An 18,779-nucleotide genomic window follows, 5' to 3' on the forward strand; every position below is an offset into this window, starting at 1 on the left:
GAGCCAAAGTTGGACGCTGAACAGACTGAGCCACTCAGGCGCCTCTTGTTTGTTTATTTAAAAATTTTTAAATTTATTTTGAAAGAGAGAAGGCATGAGCGGGAGAGGGGCAGAGAGAAGGGGATAGACCGAATTCCAAGCAGAGTGGGGAGAGAGAGAGAATTCTAAGCAGGCTCTGCACTGTCAGTGAGATCATGACCTGAGCCAAAACCATGAGTTGGACACTGAGCTGACTGAGCCACCAGGCACCCCCATACTCACTTCTGATGCCAGATGTATGGCACCAGACAATTCTGTCACACCAGCTGGGTATCCTATAATTTTTTGTTTTTGTTTTTTGTTTTAAGTAAGCTGTATTTCCCAGTATGGGGCTTGAACTCACGACCGGAAGATAAAGAGTTGCATGCTTGGGGTGCCTGGGTGGCTCAGTTGGTTACTCATCTGACTCTTGGGATTCTGCCTCCCTCTTGCTCTGCCCCTCCCCAACTTGCTCTCTGTCTCTCTCTCAAAAATAAAAAGTCACATGCTTTACTGACAGCCTGCCAGGTCCCCTGGGTACCATATAATTTAACTCAATTTTGACCCTATCTACCTGGAGATCAGATTTCATAGGTTAAGGGCTTAGTCCCACAAGACTGTTCCCCGCTTCACATGTGAATTGCAGTTAGTGCATCCCCACGTTACTTAAAGTATTTGTCTGGCACAGCTACAGATTGGAGGTTCCCAAACCTTCTCATGTTCAATGAATTTGCTAGAGTGGCTCACAGAACTCAGGGAAACACTTAGCTTACCAATTTATTAAAGAATATGATAAAGGATACAAATGAACAGCTAGGTGAAGAGATAAATAGGACAAGGTTTGGGAGGGTTTGGAGTACAGGAACTTCTGTCCCTGTGGAGTTTGGGTGTGTCCCCCTCCCGGTACGTGGATTTATATACCCACCTGGAAATTCTCTGAACTCCATACTGTTGGGATTTTATGGAGGGAGGCATGATCAATTATTAACTCCATTTCTAGCCCTTCTCCCCTCTCCAGAGAGGTAGGGTACAGGGCTGAAAATTTCTATTTTAATTTAATTTAATTTTAATTTTATACTTTTAAATGTTTATTTTTGAGAGCACGAGCAGGAGAGGGGCGGAGTGAGACACAGATCTGAAGCAGGCTCCAGGCTCTAAGCTGTCAGCACAGAGCCCGACGCAGGGCTCGAACCCATGAACTGTGAGATTGTGGCCTGCGCTGAAGCTGGATGCTCAACCCACTGAGCCACCCAGGCACCTCTCTTTTTTTATTTTTATTTGGTTTTGAGAAAGTGAGAAAGTGTGTGATTGGGGAAGGGGCAGAGGGAGAGGGAGAGAGAGAATCTTAAGCAGGCTCCATGCTCAGTGCAGAGCCTGACATGGAGCTCTATCTCAACCAGGAGACCGTGACCTGAGCCTGTTGGGCTCTATCTCAGGAACCAGGAGATCTTGACCTGAGCCTGTTGGGCTCTATCTCAGGAACCAGGAGATCTTGACCTGAGCCGAGATCATGAGCCAAGATCAAGAGCTGAGATCTAGACTGACTGAGCCACCCAGGCCACCCTAGCACAGCAGAAGATTTCGGTCTTCTGTTGATGGCTGAGTCGTTCTTTGACCAACCCCAATCCAGGAGCCCACCCAGAATGGCCTCAATAGAACGTAAGGTGCTCCTGATGCTCTCATCACTTAGGAATTCACAAGGATTATAGGAATCTTGTGTCAGGGACTAGGATAAAGACTAGATGTTTCTTTCTTTCTTTCTTTAAAAAAAAACAAAAAAAACTTATTTTTGGGAGAGTGCAAGATGGGGAGAGGCAGAGAGAAGGGGACGGAGGATCCTTTCCTTTTTTTTTTTTTTAAGAAAGGTTTTTAAGGTGGTTTATTTTTAAGAGAGTGTCTGCACACAAGTCGGGGAGGGGCAGAGAGAGAAAGAGACACAATCTGAAGTAGGCTCCAGGCTCTGAGCTGTCAGCACAGAGCCTGACAAGGGGCTTGAACTTAATGAACTGCTAGATCAGACCTGAGCCAAAGTTGGCCGCTTAACCTATTTAACCTTCCAGGCTTCCCTGTTTTAAATTTTGTTTAATGTTTCTTTCTTTCTTTTTTTTTTTTTTAATGTTTATTCATTTTTTTTTTTAATTTTTTTTTCAACGTTTTTTATTTATTTTTGGGACAGAGAGAGACAGAGCATGAACGGGGGAGGGGCAGAGAGAGAGGGAGACACAGAATCGGAAACAGGCTCCAGGCTCCGAGCCATCAGCCCAGAGCCCGACGTGGGGCTTGAACTCACAGACCGTGAGATCGTGACCTGGCTGAAGTCGGACGCTTAACCGACTGCGCCACCCAGGCGCCCCTGTTTATTCATTTTTGAAAGACAGGGAGAGACAGAGCACAAGCAGAGGGTAGGGCGGAGAGAGAGGGTGGAGCACAGAATCTGAAGCAGGCTCCAGGCTTTGAGCTGTCAGCACAGAGCCTGACACGGGCCTTGAACTCACAAACTGTGAGATCATGACCTGAGCCGAAGTCGGATGTTCAACTGACTGAGCCACCCAGGTCCCCCAATGTTTGTTTATTTCTGAGAGAGAGTAAGAGCATGAGTAGGGGAGGGGCAGAGAGACAGGGAGACACAGAATTCAAAGCAGGTTCCAGGCTGTCCACACAGAGCCTGATATAGGGCTTGAACCTATGAACCATGAGATCATGACCTGAGCTGAAGTTGGTTGAAGACACTCAACCAACTGAGCCACCCAGGTGCCCCAGGGGGACAGAGGATCCTAAGTGGGCTCTGTGCTGACAGGTTGATAGTAGCGAGCCTGATTTGGGGGCTTGAACTCATGAACTGGGAGATCATGACCTGAGCCAAAGTTGGACACTCAACTGACTAAGTCACCCGGCTGCCCCGATGTTTATTTCTTATAAATCACAGTATCACAGTATTTTACTTCCTCGTAAAATTTTACAAATGACTCATTCTGGAGGATACCCTAGTCAGCTTCGGGGGGATGGCAGAGAGGGAGGGAAGGATAGAAGGGGAAATCACTGGTTTCAAGAGGCTCTGGTAACAGAATATTGGTGACTCAAACATCATTATTCTAAGAGAAAAACATGTCGAAGGTCCTGTAATTCCTGGAAGGCAGGGAACTTGTCTTATTTATGTGGGCCCTCTGTTCCCACATACCCTTGCACGTTTATAAAGTATGTGCTCTAAGGGCATCTGGGTGGCTCAGACAGAATCAAGAGTCAGCATTCAACTCTTGATTTCAGCTCAGGTCTTGATCTCATGATATGTGAGATCAGTATGTGAGATTGAGCCCTGTGCTGTCAGCGCAGAGCCTGCTTGGGATTCTCTCTCTTCCTCTCTCTATGACCCTCCCCCTTGCTCTCTCTCAAAATAAGTAAACATAAGAAAATAAAATATATGCTCTAAAATGTTGAATGTGGGGCGCCTGGGTGGCTTGGTCGGTTAAGTGTCCGACTTCGGCTCAGGTCATGATCTCACGGTCCGTGAGTTCGAGCCCCGCGTCGGGCTCTGTGCTGACAGCTCAGAGCCTGGAGCCTGTTTCGGATTCTGTGTCTCCCTCTCTCTCTGCCCCTCCCCTGTTCATGCTCTGTCTCTCTCTGTCTCAAAAATAAATAAACGTTAAAAAAAATAAATAAATAAAATAAAATGTTGAATGAATGAATGAATGCCATCCTAATGGTGGGGTGATAGCTCCTGTTCTGTGTATTGGGGTTAGCATATCACCTTATTTTTTTGGCTGAATTATTTATCTGGACCTGAATCTTGGCAGTGAAAGGGGATGTAGGGTAGTGAGGATTGGGTGAGGGAATACGTGCAGATTGCTTTACCTCCTGCCAGTCTTGTTGTAGGTCATATGCAGAATGTTGCTATTCTTTTTTGATTTAATTCCAGGATAATTAACATACAGTGTTATGTTATTTTCAGGTGTGCAATATAGTGATTTAACAATTCTATATGTTCTAAAAAAATATATGGAACACTTACAGATTTGAAAGTCATCCTTGCTCAGGGGCCATGCCAGTCTTCTCTATAGTGTTCCAATATTAGTATATGTGCTACTGAAGTAAGCATGCTGTTCATTTTTAAATGGAACGAATAGGTGGTCTTTAGGCTCTTCTTCTAGAACTGTTTTTGTTGCTAAGGACTGCATCTTGGTAACTAAACCAGTTACTTTCTTGTGGATGTTTGTTATGTTTTGTCATTTTCTTTCTTTTTTTTTTAATGTTTATTTATTTATTTTGAAAGAGCGTGCGTGCATGTGTGCTCACAGGAAGGGCAGAGAGAGGGAGAGAGAGAATCCTAAGCAGGCTTGGTGCTGTCAGTATAGAGCCCAATGTGGGGCTGGATCTCATTAACCATGAGATCATGACCTGAGCTTAACCGAATGAGCCACCCAGGTGCCTTGTCACTTCCTTTTTTAAAAAGACTTTATCTTGAAGTAATTTTGGACTTACAGAAAAGGTACAAGAATAATGGATTACTGCATATCCTTCATCTAGCTTTATAATGTTAATATCTATATGTTACCATATTACTGTCACTTAAACCAGGAAACTTAAACATCAATGCAGTATGCTTAAAGACTTCATTTGAATTTCACCAGTTTTTACCCTAATGTCCTTTTTTTCTCTTCTGTGACTGAGGTTGCATTTAACTTTTTTCCCATAGTCTTCTTTATGACTTTGACACTTTTGAAAAATATTGGCCAGTTATTATGGTGCTGTCCCTCCATTTGGGTTTGTCTGTTTTCTCATGATTGGACAAAGGTTATGTATCGTTTTTGAGATAATGCATTTTTAGTAAGAATACCACAGAACTGGTATGGTGTGTCTTCAGTACGTCATATTATGGGGTTTATCATGTTGAAGTTTTATTACTGAGTTTATTGACCTTCATCACTTGGTTAATGTGGTTTCTACTGGGTTTCTCCACTGTAAAATTACCATCTTTCCTTTGTAACTAATGGGTATTTGGAGGAGAAACTTTGAGATTATGCAAATTCTATTTCTCTTTAAATTTTCAACCATTATTTTTAGTGTCTATCAGTAGATCTCATTTGCAACAATTAATATCACTATGGATTCGGGGATATTTATTTATTTAAAAATTTTTTTTTATGTTTTTATTTTATTTTTGAGAGAGAGACACAGTGAAAGCAGGGGAGGGGCAGAGAGAGATGGAAATAGAATCTGAAGCAGGCTCCAGGCTCTGAGCTGTCAGCACAGAGCTCAACGCGGGGCTCAAACTCCCAGACTGCAAGATCATGACCTGAGCTGAAATCGGACACCTAACTGACTGAACCACCCAGGCGCCCCTCTGGGATATTTTTTGTACTCAATGGGTTATCTTATATGTTACTTATTTTGATGCTAAAGTTGTTCCAGCTTAGGCCGTTAGGAACTCCTTCAGGTTGGCTCCTGTATTTGAGCAAGCTCTTATCTTCTATTGCAGACTTTCTTGCTTTTTGTCACTACAAGATGCTCCATGTTGGGCACCTGGGTGGCTCAGTCGGTTAAGCGTCCGACTTCGGCTCAGGTCACGATCTTGCGGTCCGTGAGTTCGAGCCCCGCGTCGGGCTCTGTGCTGACAGCTCAGAGCCTGGAGCCTGTTTCAGATTCTGTGTCTCCCTCTCTCTGACCCTCCCCTGTTCATGCTCTGTCTCTCTCTGTCTCAAAAATAAATAAACGTCAAAAAAAATTAAAAAAAAAAAAAAAAAAAAAAGATGCTCCATGTTCCTGTTGTATGTCATTTCATTTTTGTAGATTGGTCCGAGTGAGTAAGAACTACCGATCAGTCATAAGAGCCTGTATGGAGGAAATGCACCAGGCTGCAAGTAAGGATTTTGTGTGTGTACATGTTACAGTAATTGAAATGTTTGTCAATGCTGCAAGGTAAAGTCTATTTGACTTTACAGTTCAAAAATCTTACTTTCCCGTCTTACGTAACCTAATATTTTGGCAATCGTCTTGAGTACGTTTTTCAAGTTAGAACATATTGAGTTGACAGGTGTGAGACTAACGACCAAATTAAAGATCTTTGAAAATCATATTCCCAGTTCTTTTACTTTCACAGTTTAAAGTCACCATAACCTTGAGAGCCATGTGATTTCTGGGTGCTGAGTAAAGTCTTTTATAACATGATGGTCTCTGTTCTGTTGCAGTTGAAAGTGTTGCTTGTAACTTAAGGGCATTGGGTTTGCAAATCATTGATCTGCAACAAAGAGATATGAAGCACTTTTTAAAAACTTACAGTGAAAATTGGTAGTCATTAGAGGAAATAGGCACAAGCAAAGAACCTTTTATATGAAGCTATAACTATGAGACTAAAAGTTTCATTGCTTACTTCAAAATGTTTTGTGTTTTGTTAGTTGCTGCTAAAGATCCAGCCAGTGGTCGCCAGTTCAGCAGCCAGGTAGGGGGGCCGCCTGCCTTTGTTGTCCTGGCACCGTTCTGTCCTTCTGCATCCTCAGCACCCACCTGGGGTGGCTTTGCAGTCATTGTTATGTACAAGTCTTTCTTCTTACCAGGTAGACAGGCAACTCCTTGGGGGTGGTAAGGATCATCTTGAACTTCTTGGTGCCCCCTTCAAGGCATAATGCATTGGAACACAAGGGTGTGCCTGATAAGTACTTGTATGAATTTACAATTCTTATGGGGAAATATCAGTCCTAACCACATTGTGTCACCTGAGGTAGTGAACTGAGCTTTTGGAACCACTGCTTATTTTTATAAATTGGACTCAGCTCATGACCCAGCATTTTTACTGAGTTGTTTATTTTGTTGGAGCTGGAAGATGGCTGAAAGAATTCTCTTTCTTTGGTAGAATCTTGATAGTGTTCAAGCTCAGTAGTGAGTAGGGATTGGTGCAGCAAAGCATTTATTTTCTCTGAATAAGGTCGTCTGTGTTTTTGTATGAAAGGATGGTGGGGAAGGGGACTGAATATTTCCTAGGGCAGGGTCCATACCTGACTTATTTTTGGGTTTTATATTAGGTTTGCTTTTTAATAGACTTTCTTAAACTTTAGTCCCTTGAATACCACCTTCATGATTTTTGGTATATCTATAGAACTCTTAATATTATTTACTGAATAAATTTTTCTAAAAATCATCTTCCATTTTACTCAGAGCCTCTTTCTAAATCCTAATATTCATCAAGACTGTGGGCATGATGGGCTAATTATATTTTTCTATAACGCACATTAAACTAAAATGAGAACTATTAAAAAAAAAAAATGTTAGTCTGCCTACCATCCCCTAAAATTCTCTCACTGAATTCCCTGTGGGAAATCCTGTGGGATTTCCATAGGAATATTCAGTAAATGTTGGGTTAATAATGAATGACCATCATGTGCTTCATTCCTTTGCTCTGAGAGCAAATATCAGGAATGTTTTCAGTTACAACCTTGTCTCCGTTTCTTCCTTAGGTCTCCATTTTGTCAGCAATGGAGCTTATTTGGAATCTTTGTGAGATTCTTTTTATTGAAGTAGCCCCAGGTGAGCATGGAATCATCCCTTCCCAACATCAAAGGTGTCTACCTTTCCTGCATGTCATGATGAGAGTTTAATTGCCCAGAATGCTCTTTTCATCACTCTCCATCAATGTAACCATCAGAAAGTTGTACGTAACACCCAAAGAAGCCTGCCGTTTTGTCACCTCTTAGAAAATGCCTCCTGAAAACCTAAAATGTTAGGCTGGTGGCCCCTGAAAAACACCAGTAAAACATGTTAAACTGCTGTATGACAGGGGTGGTCAGTATTTTTGTTGTGGACTGGTCGAGCTTATGAAAGTTTTAGGAGAAGTCAGGGGAGGGGCATGGAATGGGTTCTCCCTCCTAGGCTCAGAAGGAGCCAACTCTGCTTACTCCTTGATCTCAGACTTCTGGCCTCCAGAAGTGTGAAATAATAAAGGCCTGTTGTTGAAAAATTTAAAAGAAAGAGAAACTTAAGGATGTGAGGGATTATATGGTGGGAGGCAAAATCACTTGGAGAATTCTGTCACCAGTGATTGGGGCAGGGGCAGCACTACACGTGAACTGTCCATTCTGAATTATTGCATGTTCTTGAACGAAATTGTGGGCGGTACGGTATCCTTGCTCTCTGTGGAGGTGCTGCAGGCTTTTTTTTTTTTTTTTTTTTTGTATCTCTTGATAGTTTATGTTTGCTGTTACCCATAAATGAGTGTTAGTAATCTCTGTAGTCCTAGCTTTTTACTCCTATTCCTGCTAAAGTCCTGAGCAACTTGAAATGAAAATTAGTTGTTTCTATGTTTACTTCCTCCAGTATATCTTGAGGGCTGTTGCTGTGTTTCTATCATTGTTGCTTACCTAGCACCTAATCAGTACCAGTCCCTAAGTGGCTGTTCCTTACCTGGCCATTGCACACTGCATCGTTGTGAAGAATTGGGGGTGGTGCAAGTGGTGAGATTCAGCCCTATCAAAGATTCAGTGAAAGGTGGAGCTGCCTGGCTCAGAGGAAGTATTCCTAAAGGTCCATTTGTCAGCCCAGTCCTTTATTCAGGACCATATGTGTGCCCACCTGCGAGGGATAAACCACTTCTCCATAGTTCTCTTCTCTGCCCTATACTTTCTGTCCGTACTGTGGGAAAGTGGAATTTGCTACAGATGAAGCTGAGGTTTGTGTGTGACAAGAGTCTTTCCTCCTAGCCGGCCCTCTCCTCCTCCACCTCCTTGACTGGGTCCGACTGCATGTATGTGAGGTGGACAGTTTGTTGGCAGATGTCCTGGGCAGTGAGAATCCAAGCAAGCATGAGAGCTTCTGGAACTTGGTAAGGACCTCATGCAGGTTGGGCCTTCCTGACTTTCACCTCACAGTGTTTTCCCAGTACTCATAGGCAGGCCTGAGGGTTGCCTGCTGAGCCTGCTCACACTCAGACTGGCTTTTGGGTCTGTGATTATGGAGATGCTCTTAGATCTTTGCTTCCCTGATCCACAGAAGAGTTTAGAACTAAGTTGTCATGTGAAAAAAAGTAATGCTTTGTAGGCTTTCTGGTGAGCAGGGAAATTTAGTTTCTTTGTGAATCTAAGGAAGAGAAGAAAAGATGGGGTAATACAAAACTGATTGATAGGGGCTGGGGGTGGGAGCTTAATGTAAATAAGCATGAGGGGTTTTGAGGTGATAGAAATGTTATAAAACTGGATTGTAATGATGGTGCACAACTCTGTAAACTTACTACTTAAATAGGTGAATGTTGGTGGTGTGTAAATTATAGGTCCGTACAGCTATTAAAGATTGATGATCCTGAAGTCATTTTGGATTATCAGTTTGGAAGTCAACAGGTCTCAGGGGCGCCTGGGAGGCTCAGTTGGTTAAGTGTCCAACTTTGGCTCAGGTCATGATCTCGTGGTTCGTGAGTTCGAGCTCCATATTGGGCTCTGCACTGACAATACAGAGCCTGCTTGGAATTCTCTCTCTTCTCTATCTCTGCCTCTCACCCACTCACACTTTCTCTCTCTCTCAAGATAAATAAAAACTTAAAAAAAACAACAACCGTGAAGGAGGTCAGCATGTCTCTTGGTGTTGTGTGTGTGTATGTACGTACGTACGTACGTACGTACGTATGTATGTATTCTGTGCCTATGAAAGCAATGCTTTTTTCCATTTACCTTTCCTGACTTGTGACCCATTTGGGAGGGCCTGGGGAGAAGATTGCAGTTGACCTGAATAATGGAAGGTTGATTTACTTATAAAATACGGAATTCAGGTAAAGAATTGTTGCCTTTGAGACAGGAAATCTTGGGCCCAGATTTTGAGTCTCTGATTCATTCACTGAATATTTATCAAGCACTCCCGTTTGCACGGCACTGGGGGAAACAACTATGACCAAAGTGGGCAAAGATTCCTGCTCTTCTGAGTCTTACATCTTGGGTGGGGAGACAGAAAATAAATACAGAAACAAGTAAAAGATGTAGCCTGCCTCACAGTGAAGCCCAGTGGTATGGAGAGCAGGGGAGTCCGGGAAGGCCACCCTCATGAGGTGATCTGGGAGGAGGGGCGCTGGGCCAAAGGAGGGGAAAGAGCATTGCGGGCAGTGAGACCTGCCAGCGCTCTGACCCGGAGGCACAGTGGGACGAGGAGCAGAGGGAGCAAGAGCTGGAGTTGGGGAGGTAGGGGCAGAGAGCCAAAGGGTCGGATCATAGGGCCCCCTGGACTGTCCTAGGACTTTAGCTTTAAGAGAGGCTGTAGAGCAGAGTGGTAAGAACATGGTCTGTGGTGCCAAACTGCCTGGGTTAGCATCCCAGTTCTGCCTCTAACTAGCTGTGGGGTCTTGAATGAGTTATTTAACTGCCGTTAGTTTCTTCTGTGCAACAGGGATAGTGATCAGATCGTGTTTAAGATCATGTAATGAGGAAATTAAAGCACATAAATGTGTGTAAGCTGGTTGATAGACACAGAGCTCCTGTTTTACCTTGGAGTCAGGTGGGGTGAGGGGGGCTTTGGAGAGCTGAGCAAAGGTACACCATGATCTGATGTAGGTTTTCAAGGCTCTCTGGCTGCCCTACTGAGGACGGAGCAAGGGCAGAAGCAGAGACCAGTCTAGAAGCTATGGTACTAAACCAGGCAAAGATGTTGGGAACTTGGACAAGTGTAGGAGCTGAGCAGAGGAGGTCGTGAGAATTGATTAGATTCTGGTGCAGCTTAGATACAGTTGGTGAGATTTGCTAATAGATTGGATGTGCGTGCGTGTGTGTGTGTGTGTAAGAAGAGAAGGTAGGACGATCAGGTTGGTGAGTTGGAGGCATCTGGGTGTTTACTTTTAGACATGCTATGTTTAAGATGCCTATAAAATCCAAGTGGAGACACTGACTAAGGCTGTAAGATATACAAGTCTGGAATCCAGAGAAGGTAGTCCAGGTTAGAGAAATTGGGGATTCGTCAGCCTATATATCCTTGGCTTTTTTCAGCATGACTTAGTAAGGGAGAATGTTACTATGTATGTTTTATATATATACTTGTGTGTATATTACTGTTGATTGTCATTATTCATAATGGTTGGGGTCTGTAAAGTTGCCTCGAACATTGTATTACTGATTACTGTAATACAGGGTTCTTCTGGCCTCTGATCATGTTTTTGTCAGCTGATCAGTATGTAACCTTGTGTTATATATGTTTTTGTTTAAAGATACCTTATTAAATATATATTATTGATTCCTGGGGTGCCTAGGTGGCTCAGTCGGTTTAGCGTTCAACTTCGGCTCAGGTCACGATCTCACAGTTTGTGGGTTCGAGCCCTGCGTGAGGCTCTGTGCTGACAGCTCAGAGCCTGGAGCCTGCTGTGTCTCCCTCTCTCTGACCCTCACCCGCTTGCACTCTGTCTCTCAAAAATAAGTGGACATTAAAAGAAAATTTTAATATATATCACTGACTCCTTAACATTGAACTCATGGCTAAAACCCTTGTAATGCATGCCTGAATGAAGCTTATCTGACATGTATTTTCTCCCTATCGGCCTTCATTAGCACTTAACACTGTATAGGGGCGCCTGGGTGGCTCAGTCGGTTCAGCGTCGGACTTCGACTCAGGTCACGATCTCGCAGTCCGCGAGTTCGAGCCCCGTGTCGGGCTCTGTGCTGACAGCTCGGAGCCTGGAGCCTGTTTCCGATTCTGTGTCTCCCTCTCTCTGCCCCTCCCCCATTCATGCTCTGTCTCAAAAATAAATAAACGTTAAAAAAAATTAAAAAAATAAAATAAAAAAAAATTAAAACACTGTATAGCACTTCAGCACTATGCTCAGGGGCTCAGGAAAAAGCACAGACATACAGGGGAGCCTGGGTGGCTCAGTCGTTAAGCATCCAACTCTTGGTTTCTGCTCAGGTCATGATCTTACTATGGTTCATGAGTTCGAGCCCCACATTGGGCTCTGCGCTCCCAGCACAGAGCCTGCTTAGGATTCTCTCTCTCTCTCTCTCTCTCTCTCTCTCTCTGCCCCTCCCGCACTCACACTCTCTCTCTTTCAAAATAAATAAACTTAAAAAAAAAAAAGACTGAAAAAAATATACAAAAAAAGTGGTACTAAATAGATCCTGGAAAAGATACTTGTTTAGTGTGAGTTGATACAAGAAGGTAGAGCACCACCTATTTAACCTCAGCTGCAAATGTGCATATCAAGTGACTCAAATTTTTTGCCATTCTACACATGTCCACAAGTAATGGTGAAAGTACATCATATGATGATTTGGGGGTTACAAGGAGGCAAATTCAGAAACATGAAATCTATGAATAAACAGGATTGACTATATTGAGTGTATGCATCTGTGCATCTATTTGAACTGAAATTTATGAATCAATCTTATTTATACTCTGCCATTTTCTGTTTTATTCATTAAGTAAATTCTACGTCTAACGTGGGTCTTGAACTCGTGACTCCAAGATCAAGAATCACATGCTCTACTGACTGAGCCAGCTAGGCGCCCTTATTTCATTTTTTCATTTTTTTTTTTTCTTCAAAGTTTATTTATTTTGAGAGATAGCAGGGACAGGGGAGGGGGCAGAGAGAGAGGGAAAGAAAGAGAATCCCAAGCAGGCTCTGCACTGTCAGAGCGGATCCTGTCGCGGAGCTTGATTCCCATGAACCACGAGATCATAACCTGAGCCAAAATCAAGAGTTGGGTGCTTAACCTACTGAGCCACCCAGGTGCCCCCCCCGCCCCATCATTTATTTTTAAAATGTTGGTTGCAGTGGTGCCTGGATGGCTCAGTCAATTAAGCCTCTGACTTTGGTTCTGGTCATGATCTCACATTTTGTGAGTTCGATCCCTGCTTCTCGCTCTCTATTTCTGTCCCTCGCTCACTTGTGCCCTCTCGAAAAATAAAAATTAAATAAATATAAGATATAAAATAAATATTGTTTAAAAATTAAAAAAAGGGGGCGCCTGGGTGGCTCAGTTGGTTGAGCATCTGACTTCGGCTCAGGTCATGTTCTCACGGTTCGTGGGTTCGAGCCCCGCGTTGGGCTCTGTGCTGACAGCTCGGAGCCTGGAGCCTGCTTCAGATTCTGTGTCTCCCTCTCTATCTGTTCCTCCCCTGCCCATGCTCTGTCTTTCTGTCTCTCTCTCAAAAATGAATAAAGATTAAAAAAAAAAATTTTTTTTTAAGATATAAAATAAACAATAAAATATATAATATATAAAAGTATGTTGGTTGCAATCTGTGATGGGTTACAACATGCGGTTTGAAAAGTATGGTTTAGGTTAAAACCATGAGACTAGATGAGCTAGATTACCTCTGGAGGAAAGGAACCATCATACTCCCCCAATGTAGGAAGTTAAAATGTGGATCGAGGAGACTGACTTCCAGGCCTTACTCGAATGCTTATGTTCTTGATGTCCTCCCAGGTGACCATCTTGGTGCTACAGGGCCGGCTGGATGAGGCCCGGCAGATGCTCTCCAAAGAAGCCGACGTCAGCCCCACCTCTGCGGGCATGTGCCGAATTCTGGGGGACCTGATGAGGACAATGCCCGTTCTCAGTGTATGTGGGAGCAGACCTGCTCTGTTGGGCCATGAGATACGGGTTCGTTCACTAAGCACAAGGGGTTTCTGTGGCAATGGCATCTCACTGTGTCTTTCCCCTTAGCCTGGAAACACCCAGACGCTGACAGAGCTGGAGCTGAAGTGGCAGCACTGGCATGAGGAATGTGAGCGTCATCTCCAGGATGGCACGTTCGCCTCCAGTCCTCACCTGGAGTCTCTCTGCAAGGTGTGTGGGAAGGAAGTTCAGGTTGGGGTCCAAGTTGGAGCTGTGGTTCCAGTGCAGCAATAGCAGGAACATGATGGACAGGGCTGTCCATCATCTCTGCCATGAAGGAGAGAGCTTTCAGACCATATGCTCTACTTGAGATTAGGAGAGTTAATAGAAAAGTTGCCCCTGGAACTAAAGGAAAATGTCTCTCTCCTTAGATCATGCTGGGAGATGAAGCTGCCTTGTTGGAGCAAAAGGAACTTCTGAATAACTGGTATCATTTCCTAGTGACCCGGCTCCTGTACTCTCATCCCACAGTAAAACCCATTGACCTGCACTTCTATGCCCAGGTGAGCCTGAGCTTTAAGGAGTGGGAGGAGGGAGTAGGAATCATGGGGGTAGGTCATTTTCAGTGTGTGGCCTCTTTGAGTTGAACCTCCCTGGAGAACAGGAAAGGTCTTTCCTTTTGCACCCCCTTTTTTTTAAGTTTATCTTTCTTTAGTAATCTCTACATCCAACTTGGGGCTCAGACTCATGACCTCAGAGATCAAGAGTTGCGTGCTCTTCTGACTGAGCCAGCCAGCCTCAATCAATTAATTGAGCAAGAGACGGCATGTATGCGTGAGCAGGGTAGGGGCAGAGGGAGAGAGAGAATCTTAAGCAGGCTCCACGCTCAGTGCAGGGGCCAACGCAGGGCTCAATTCCAAGACCCTGACATCGTGACCTGAACCAAAATCAAGAGTTGAATGTTCAACCAACTGAGCCATCCAGGTGCCCCTCTTTATTTTTTAAGTCATCTGTCCCCAACATGGGGCTCAAAGCATGACCCCAGAGGTGAAGAGTTGCATGGTCTTCCAACTGAGCTAGCTCAGCATCCCCTACTTTGGCCCTTTTTGAGGGACCCATCATCCTTCTCCAGGGTTCCCTACACAGAAGCCCTACCTGCCCCCTTGAGTCTCTGCTTACATCTGGGAATTGAGTTGGTCACCACCTTTCCACAGTCCAGCCTTGACCTGTTTCTGGGAGGAGAGAGCAGCCCAGAACCCCTGGACAACATCTTGATGGCGGCCTTTGAGTTTGACATCCACCAAGTGATCAAGGAGTGCAGGTAGGACCTGCTACACCCCCACCATTCTGTCTTGAGGTGTGCAGTTCAGCGGCATTAAGTGTATTCCCAGTGTTGTGCAGCCATCACTACCATTCTTTTTTTAAGTTTCATTTTACTTTGACAGACCATGCGCAAGTGCACATGTGCACAGGAAAGCAGGGGAGAGGGAGGGAGAGAGAATCCTAAGCAGGCTCCGCACTATCAGTGCAGATCCCGATGCAGGGCTGGAACTCAAGAACTGTGAATCAGACACTTAACCGATGAGCCACCCAGGCGCCCCTCCACCATCCTTTTTTAGAATGTCTTGTTCCTTCTCACTGGTGTCTTAACTTTCTTCCCACAGACATGCTCTTCTCCTAGGCCACATGTAGGTAGATCCTGGCTTCTCTCTGGACAAGCTTGGGGACCTTCCTAAGGCTTGGGGGCTACTGTATTTACAGCAGTTTTCATTTCAGGGATGTTTACTTGAACAACATTGCAGTAAATTACTTTGGTATTTAAAATCCATAAAAAGCCAGCAGACTTATTTCTTGGAACCTGATGGATATGCATACCACCTTAAGGGACAGTACTTCTCATTAGTTTCCCTCTCTAGTGAGCCAAGGGCTACCACCCCAGCAAACTGCTGGTTGAGTCTGTTTAGAGCAGGGATTCTACACCACCCCTCTCCTCAAAAGGGTATCTTGTCGTCGCATTGAACCTTCAGCAAGGCTGGAAAAGGAGTATCAGACATAATGAATCACAGGTAAAGCTTACTAGGAGTTTCCATACATAGGAAGTCAGACACAATTTATATTCCCTTCTTGTGCATCCTGGACAAGTGGGTATTGAATTGAAGACTCCCGGAAGGGAGAGAGTTGGGAACTACAGCAGATGACCTTGCTCAACTATCAAATTCACTGATCTCGACTGGATAACTTTTAATAGATCTGGGCAGTGGGAAGGGATCCTTTCCTGCTATGCTCCTGTTGGAGCGAAAAGAGAACCAGGGCTTGAAGAAAATGGTGCTAGATTTGGAGAAAGAAAACCGAGTTTTATGTCTATATCCTTTTCACAGACCTGTAGTTGGAGCTGGAAGGTGACTCACAGAATCCAGCTGATGAGGGGCATCTGCACGGAACCGTTAGTGAGAATCACTTACAAAGGCACACACGTGTCATTATTTGGCTTTGTCATTGCCTCAGCCTATAATTCGGAGTAATAGGCATTCCCAAATATACTGTCTGTTATAGTATTGGGTTATTTCCATTAAGGCTTCCTTCATAAACCACATCTGAATTTTTAGGAACAAATCAGATTTGAACAGAACCAGGAGGAAGGATAATGAAAAGGGAAAACACCCTGTTCTTTGCAGTGACAGTAGAAGAAAAAGGGGAATGCCAGAGAAGAGGAGTGGCTTTCATGAATGCCCCAGAAAATGGCATCACCCTCCTCCCACTCACACATAGGGATCAGGCTCTCAGCCCCTCAGTCTGAGCACCTCTCTCTCCTGGCAAGCAGGAAAGAGTCTAAAGTATTTCTGTTTGCTATAAACTTTGGAGTGTGGGTTTTTCTAAAAAATTTTTTTAACATTTTTTTTTTTTCTTTTTGAGACTGAGTGTGAGTGGGGGAGGGGCAGAGAGAGTGAGATACAGAATCCGAAGCAGGCTCCAGGTTCTGACCTGTCATCAGAGAGCCTGACTTGGGGCTTGAACCCACAAACTGCGAGATCAAGACCTGAGCCAAAGTCGGACACTCAACCAACTGAACCACCCAGGCGCCCCTGGAGCTTGGGTTTTTCTGATCCGGGAGCTACTTCCTACTCTGTTCTGAAAGAGGCACCATAATGCAAGTCTTGAAACCTCATCCCAGAAACTGGAGGAAAGGCTGAAGTACCTTTAGAGAGAGTAGTAGAGCTTTAGGAATGTGCCCTCCTGGATGGGGAAGGATTGGATTTGGCATTTTACGAACACTTGGTTTCTCTTGGTTTGTACCAGTCAGACCCAAGCTTGGTTCCTGGGAAAGTGGGGAACGTCTGGTGTTGGGCCAGTGGGCTGGTGATGTAGGCAAGTCTCGCCGCTTTCTTTGGGTATGACGTCAACTGGGTTCATGACTACCCTGCAAAGGGGAATGAAGGGAATCCTTTCTAAAGGTGCTAAAAAGGAGATTTCTAAATGAGTATTCGATGATCCCCATGTTAGCCAGACCCTAAGAGGCACAAAGGGCAGTGAAGGGTGCCGAAGTGGAGCATAAAGGCCCTCAGAGGCCATAGTTCATCAGCCCTTGCTGGAGAGCTGCATGTCAGCCTATCATCCCCACAGCCAGAAGGAGAAGTTGGGAATCCTCCAAGTACTCATTTCCTCCTCTCTGGCTTACAGCTTCCTCTAAAAGCCGGTTCCTTGCTACCTGGCAAAAGGAAACAGGGAGCTGGCATGTACTTCACTGGGAGCTAGGCGGGACGGCAGCTTTGTGCCCTTAAAGTCCTGTCACAATATTGAACTAGAAGGAAACAGGTCTTCCTTCAAAAATTAAGAAGAGGTCCAGTTTAATGTTTACCTAATCTAGAATCTTCTTGCTAGAACTTTGTCCCGGCCCATAACTTTGGCTGCAGATTATGGCGGTGTGCAGACCCTCACGCACCATTTACAGAAGAAGGTCCACAGCCGCCAGAGCTCAGTTAGGTAGTGGTTGCTGCAGAGGTGCCAAAACAAGATACAGGAGTTGGGGTAAGGGGGCAACAGTGGCCCAGTGCAGGGCAAACAGTCCCGTGGAGAGTTACACTTGTTTCCTCTGGGTGGGGCCTTCGGCATGGCTGGTCTTCCCAGCTCCACAATTTTCTCTTTTCTAGCAGAGGCCACTCCAGAGCTGTTGAGTCTTCCTCGAACATTTTTGAACAATGAGGCTGTTTGCTTGGTTTGTGTAGAGGTTGCCTTGGGAATTCTCCATCATTTGTGTGTGAGCTCCAAAATCTGTTGTTGAGACTTGTCTGGCTTTGCAGGGAGGGTATGGCGGCCTTGTTCAACACTCCATCCTGTCTTGGTCACTCGAGCAGTGTCATTAGCACCCTGCCTTCAGTGGTTGCTGCCCTGTGGCCTTGGAGGCTGCTGTATCCCTTTGGGAGATGCTTGAGGGCTGCCAGACTAGGGCATGCTGTGGCTCCTCGGCCACCACACTGGCTGTCTCACTAACTGTCACATCAGTCTGGGCAACGGCAGCTGTTCAGGAGGGCCGAGGTACCATCTCCCCTCACCCATCCTTTATGCCCCACACTGTGCCAAGCTTTGCGATTATAGCAGTTTTTCTTGTATTCCTGAATGTATTACCTAGGCCAGATGTTGTGGAACCCCTTAAGAGAGGACCCTATATCAGATTGTAAGGTGAGGAAAAGCTTCTCAAAGGAGGCTACACTCAAAGTGGAGTCCTGAAAAGTTCAGCCAAAAACATCATTTTGGGCAGAAACAAAAACATACGGAAAGACAGGAAAGAAAGAAGGCCTGTTACCTGCTGAAGGAACTGTAAACATCTCTTAGGACCAAAACACTAAGTGAGGGGTTGAAATGACAGAGGTCAGAAAGGTGTCAGATTATCAAGGACCAGATACACTGTACCCAGTAGTTTTGATTGTATCCAAATGGGGAGCCACTGAGGATTTTAGCAAGATAGTGCTGTGAAATTTGTATTTGAGAAAGAACAGTCTGAAGAGTGTGGAGGACAGCAAGGCTGGCAGCTGGTAACTTAACAAAATTACTAAAATGGTTAGTAATTACAGTAATGTGATAATAGTTAAGATTTACTAGACTAAGTTTTAATGGATTATTTCAATTTATCTTGGAACAGACCTTTGAGATAGGTGCCTTTTTTTTTTTTTTTTTTTTAAGTTTATTTACTTATTTTGGGGTGCCTGGGTGGCTCAGTCGGTTAAGCGTCTGACTCTGGATTTTAGTTCAGGTCATGGT

General features: G+C 44.5%; 1 protein-coding gene and 2 non-coding genes across 5 annotated transcripts in view; 2 read left to right on the forward strand and 1 right to left on the reverse strand.

Annotated features, from left to right (window-relative positions):
* NUP85 (nucleoporin 85) overlaps window positions 1–18,779 on the forward strand; it is a 70,587-nt gene that overhangs the window by 41,875 nt on the left and 9,933 nt on the right. For all 3 annotated transcript variants that reach the window (XM_042915959.1, XM_042915958.1, XM_042915960.1), the window contains 8 exons: window positions 5,803–5,873; window positions 6,408–6,451; window positions 7,464–7,533; window positions 8,703–8,824; window positions 13,392–13,526; window positions 13,632–13,754; window positions 13,955–14,086; window positions 14,738–14,844. In XM_042915959.1, the coding sequence (XP_042771893.1) occupies window positions 5,803–5,873; window positions 6,408–6,451; window positions 7,464–7,533; window positions 8,703–8,824; window positions 13,392–13,526; window positions 13,632–13,754; window positions 13,955–14,086; window positions 14,738–14,844 (804 nt within the window). The remainder of the gene's footprint in view (window positions 1–5,802; window positions 5,874–6,407; window positions 6,452–7,463; window positions 7,534–8,702; window positions 8,825–13,391; window positions 13,527–13,631; window positions 13,755–13,954; window positions 14,087–14,737; window positions 14,845–18,779) is intronic.
* Window positions 4,006–4,111, reverse strand: LOC122207419. Its single transcript, XR_006196840.1, has one exon. It is a non-coding gene; the product is annotated as a U6 spliceosomal RNA (small nuclear RNA).
* On the forward strand, window positions 12,928–13,012 carry TRNAR-UCG. Its single transcript has one exon. It is a non-coding gene; the product is annotated as a tRNA-Arg (tRNA).

This window comes from Panthera leo, chromosome E1 (genome assembly GCF_018350215.1).
Source record: "Panthera leo isolate Ple1 chromosome E1, P.leo_Ple1_pat1.1, whole genome shotgun sequence".
NCBI classification, from domain to species: Eukaryota; Metazoa; Chordata; class Mammalia; order Carnivora; family Felidae; genus Panthera; species Panthera leo.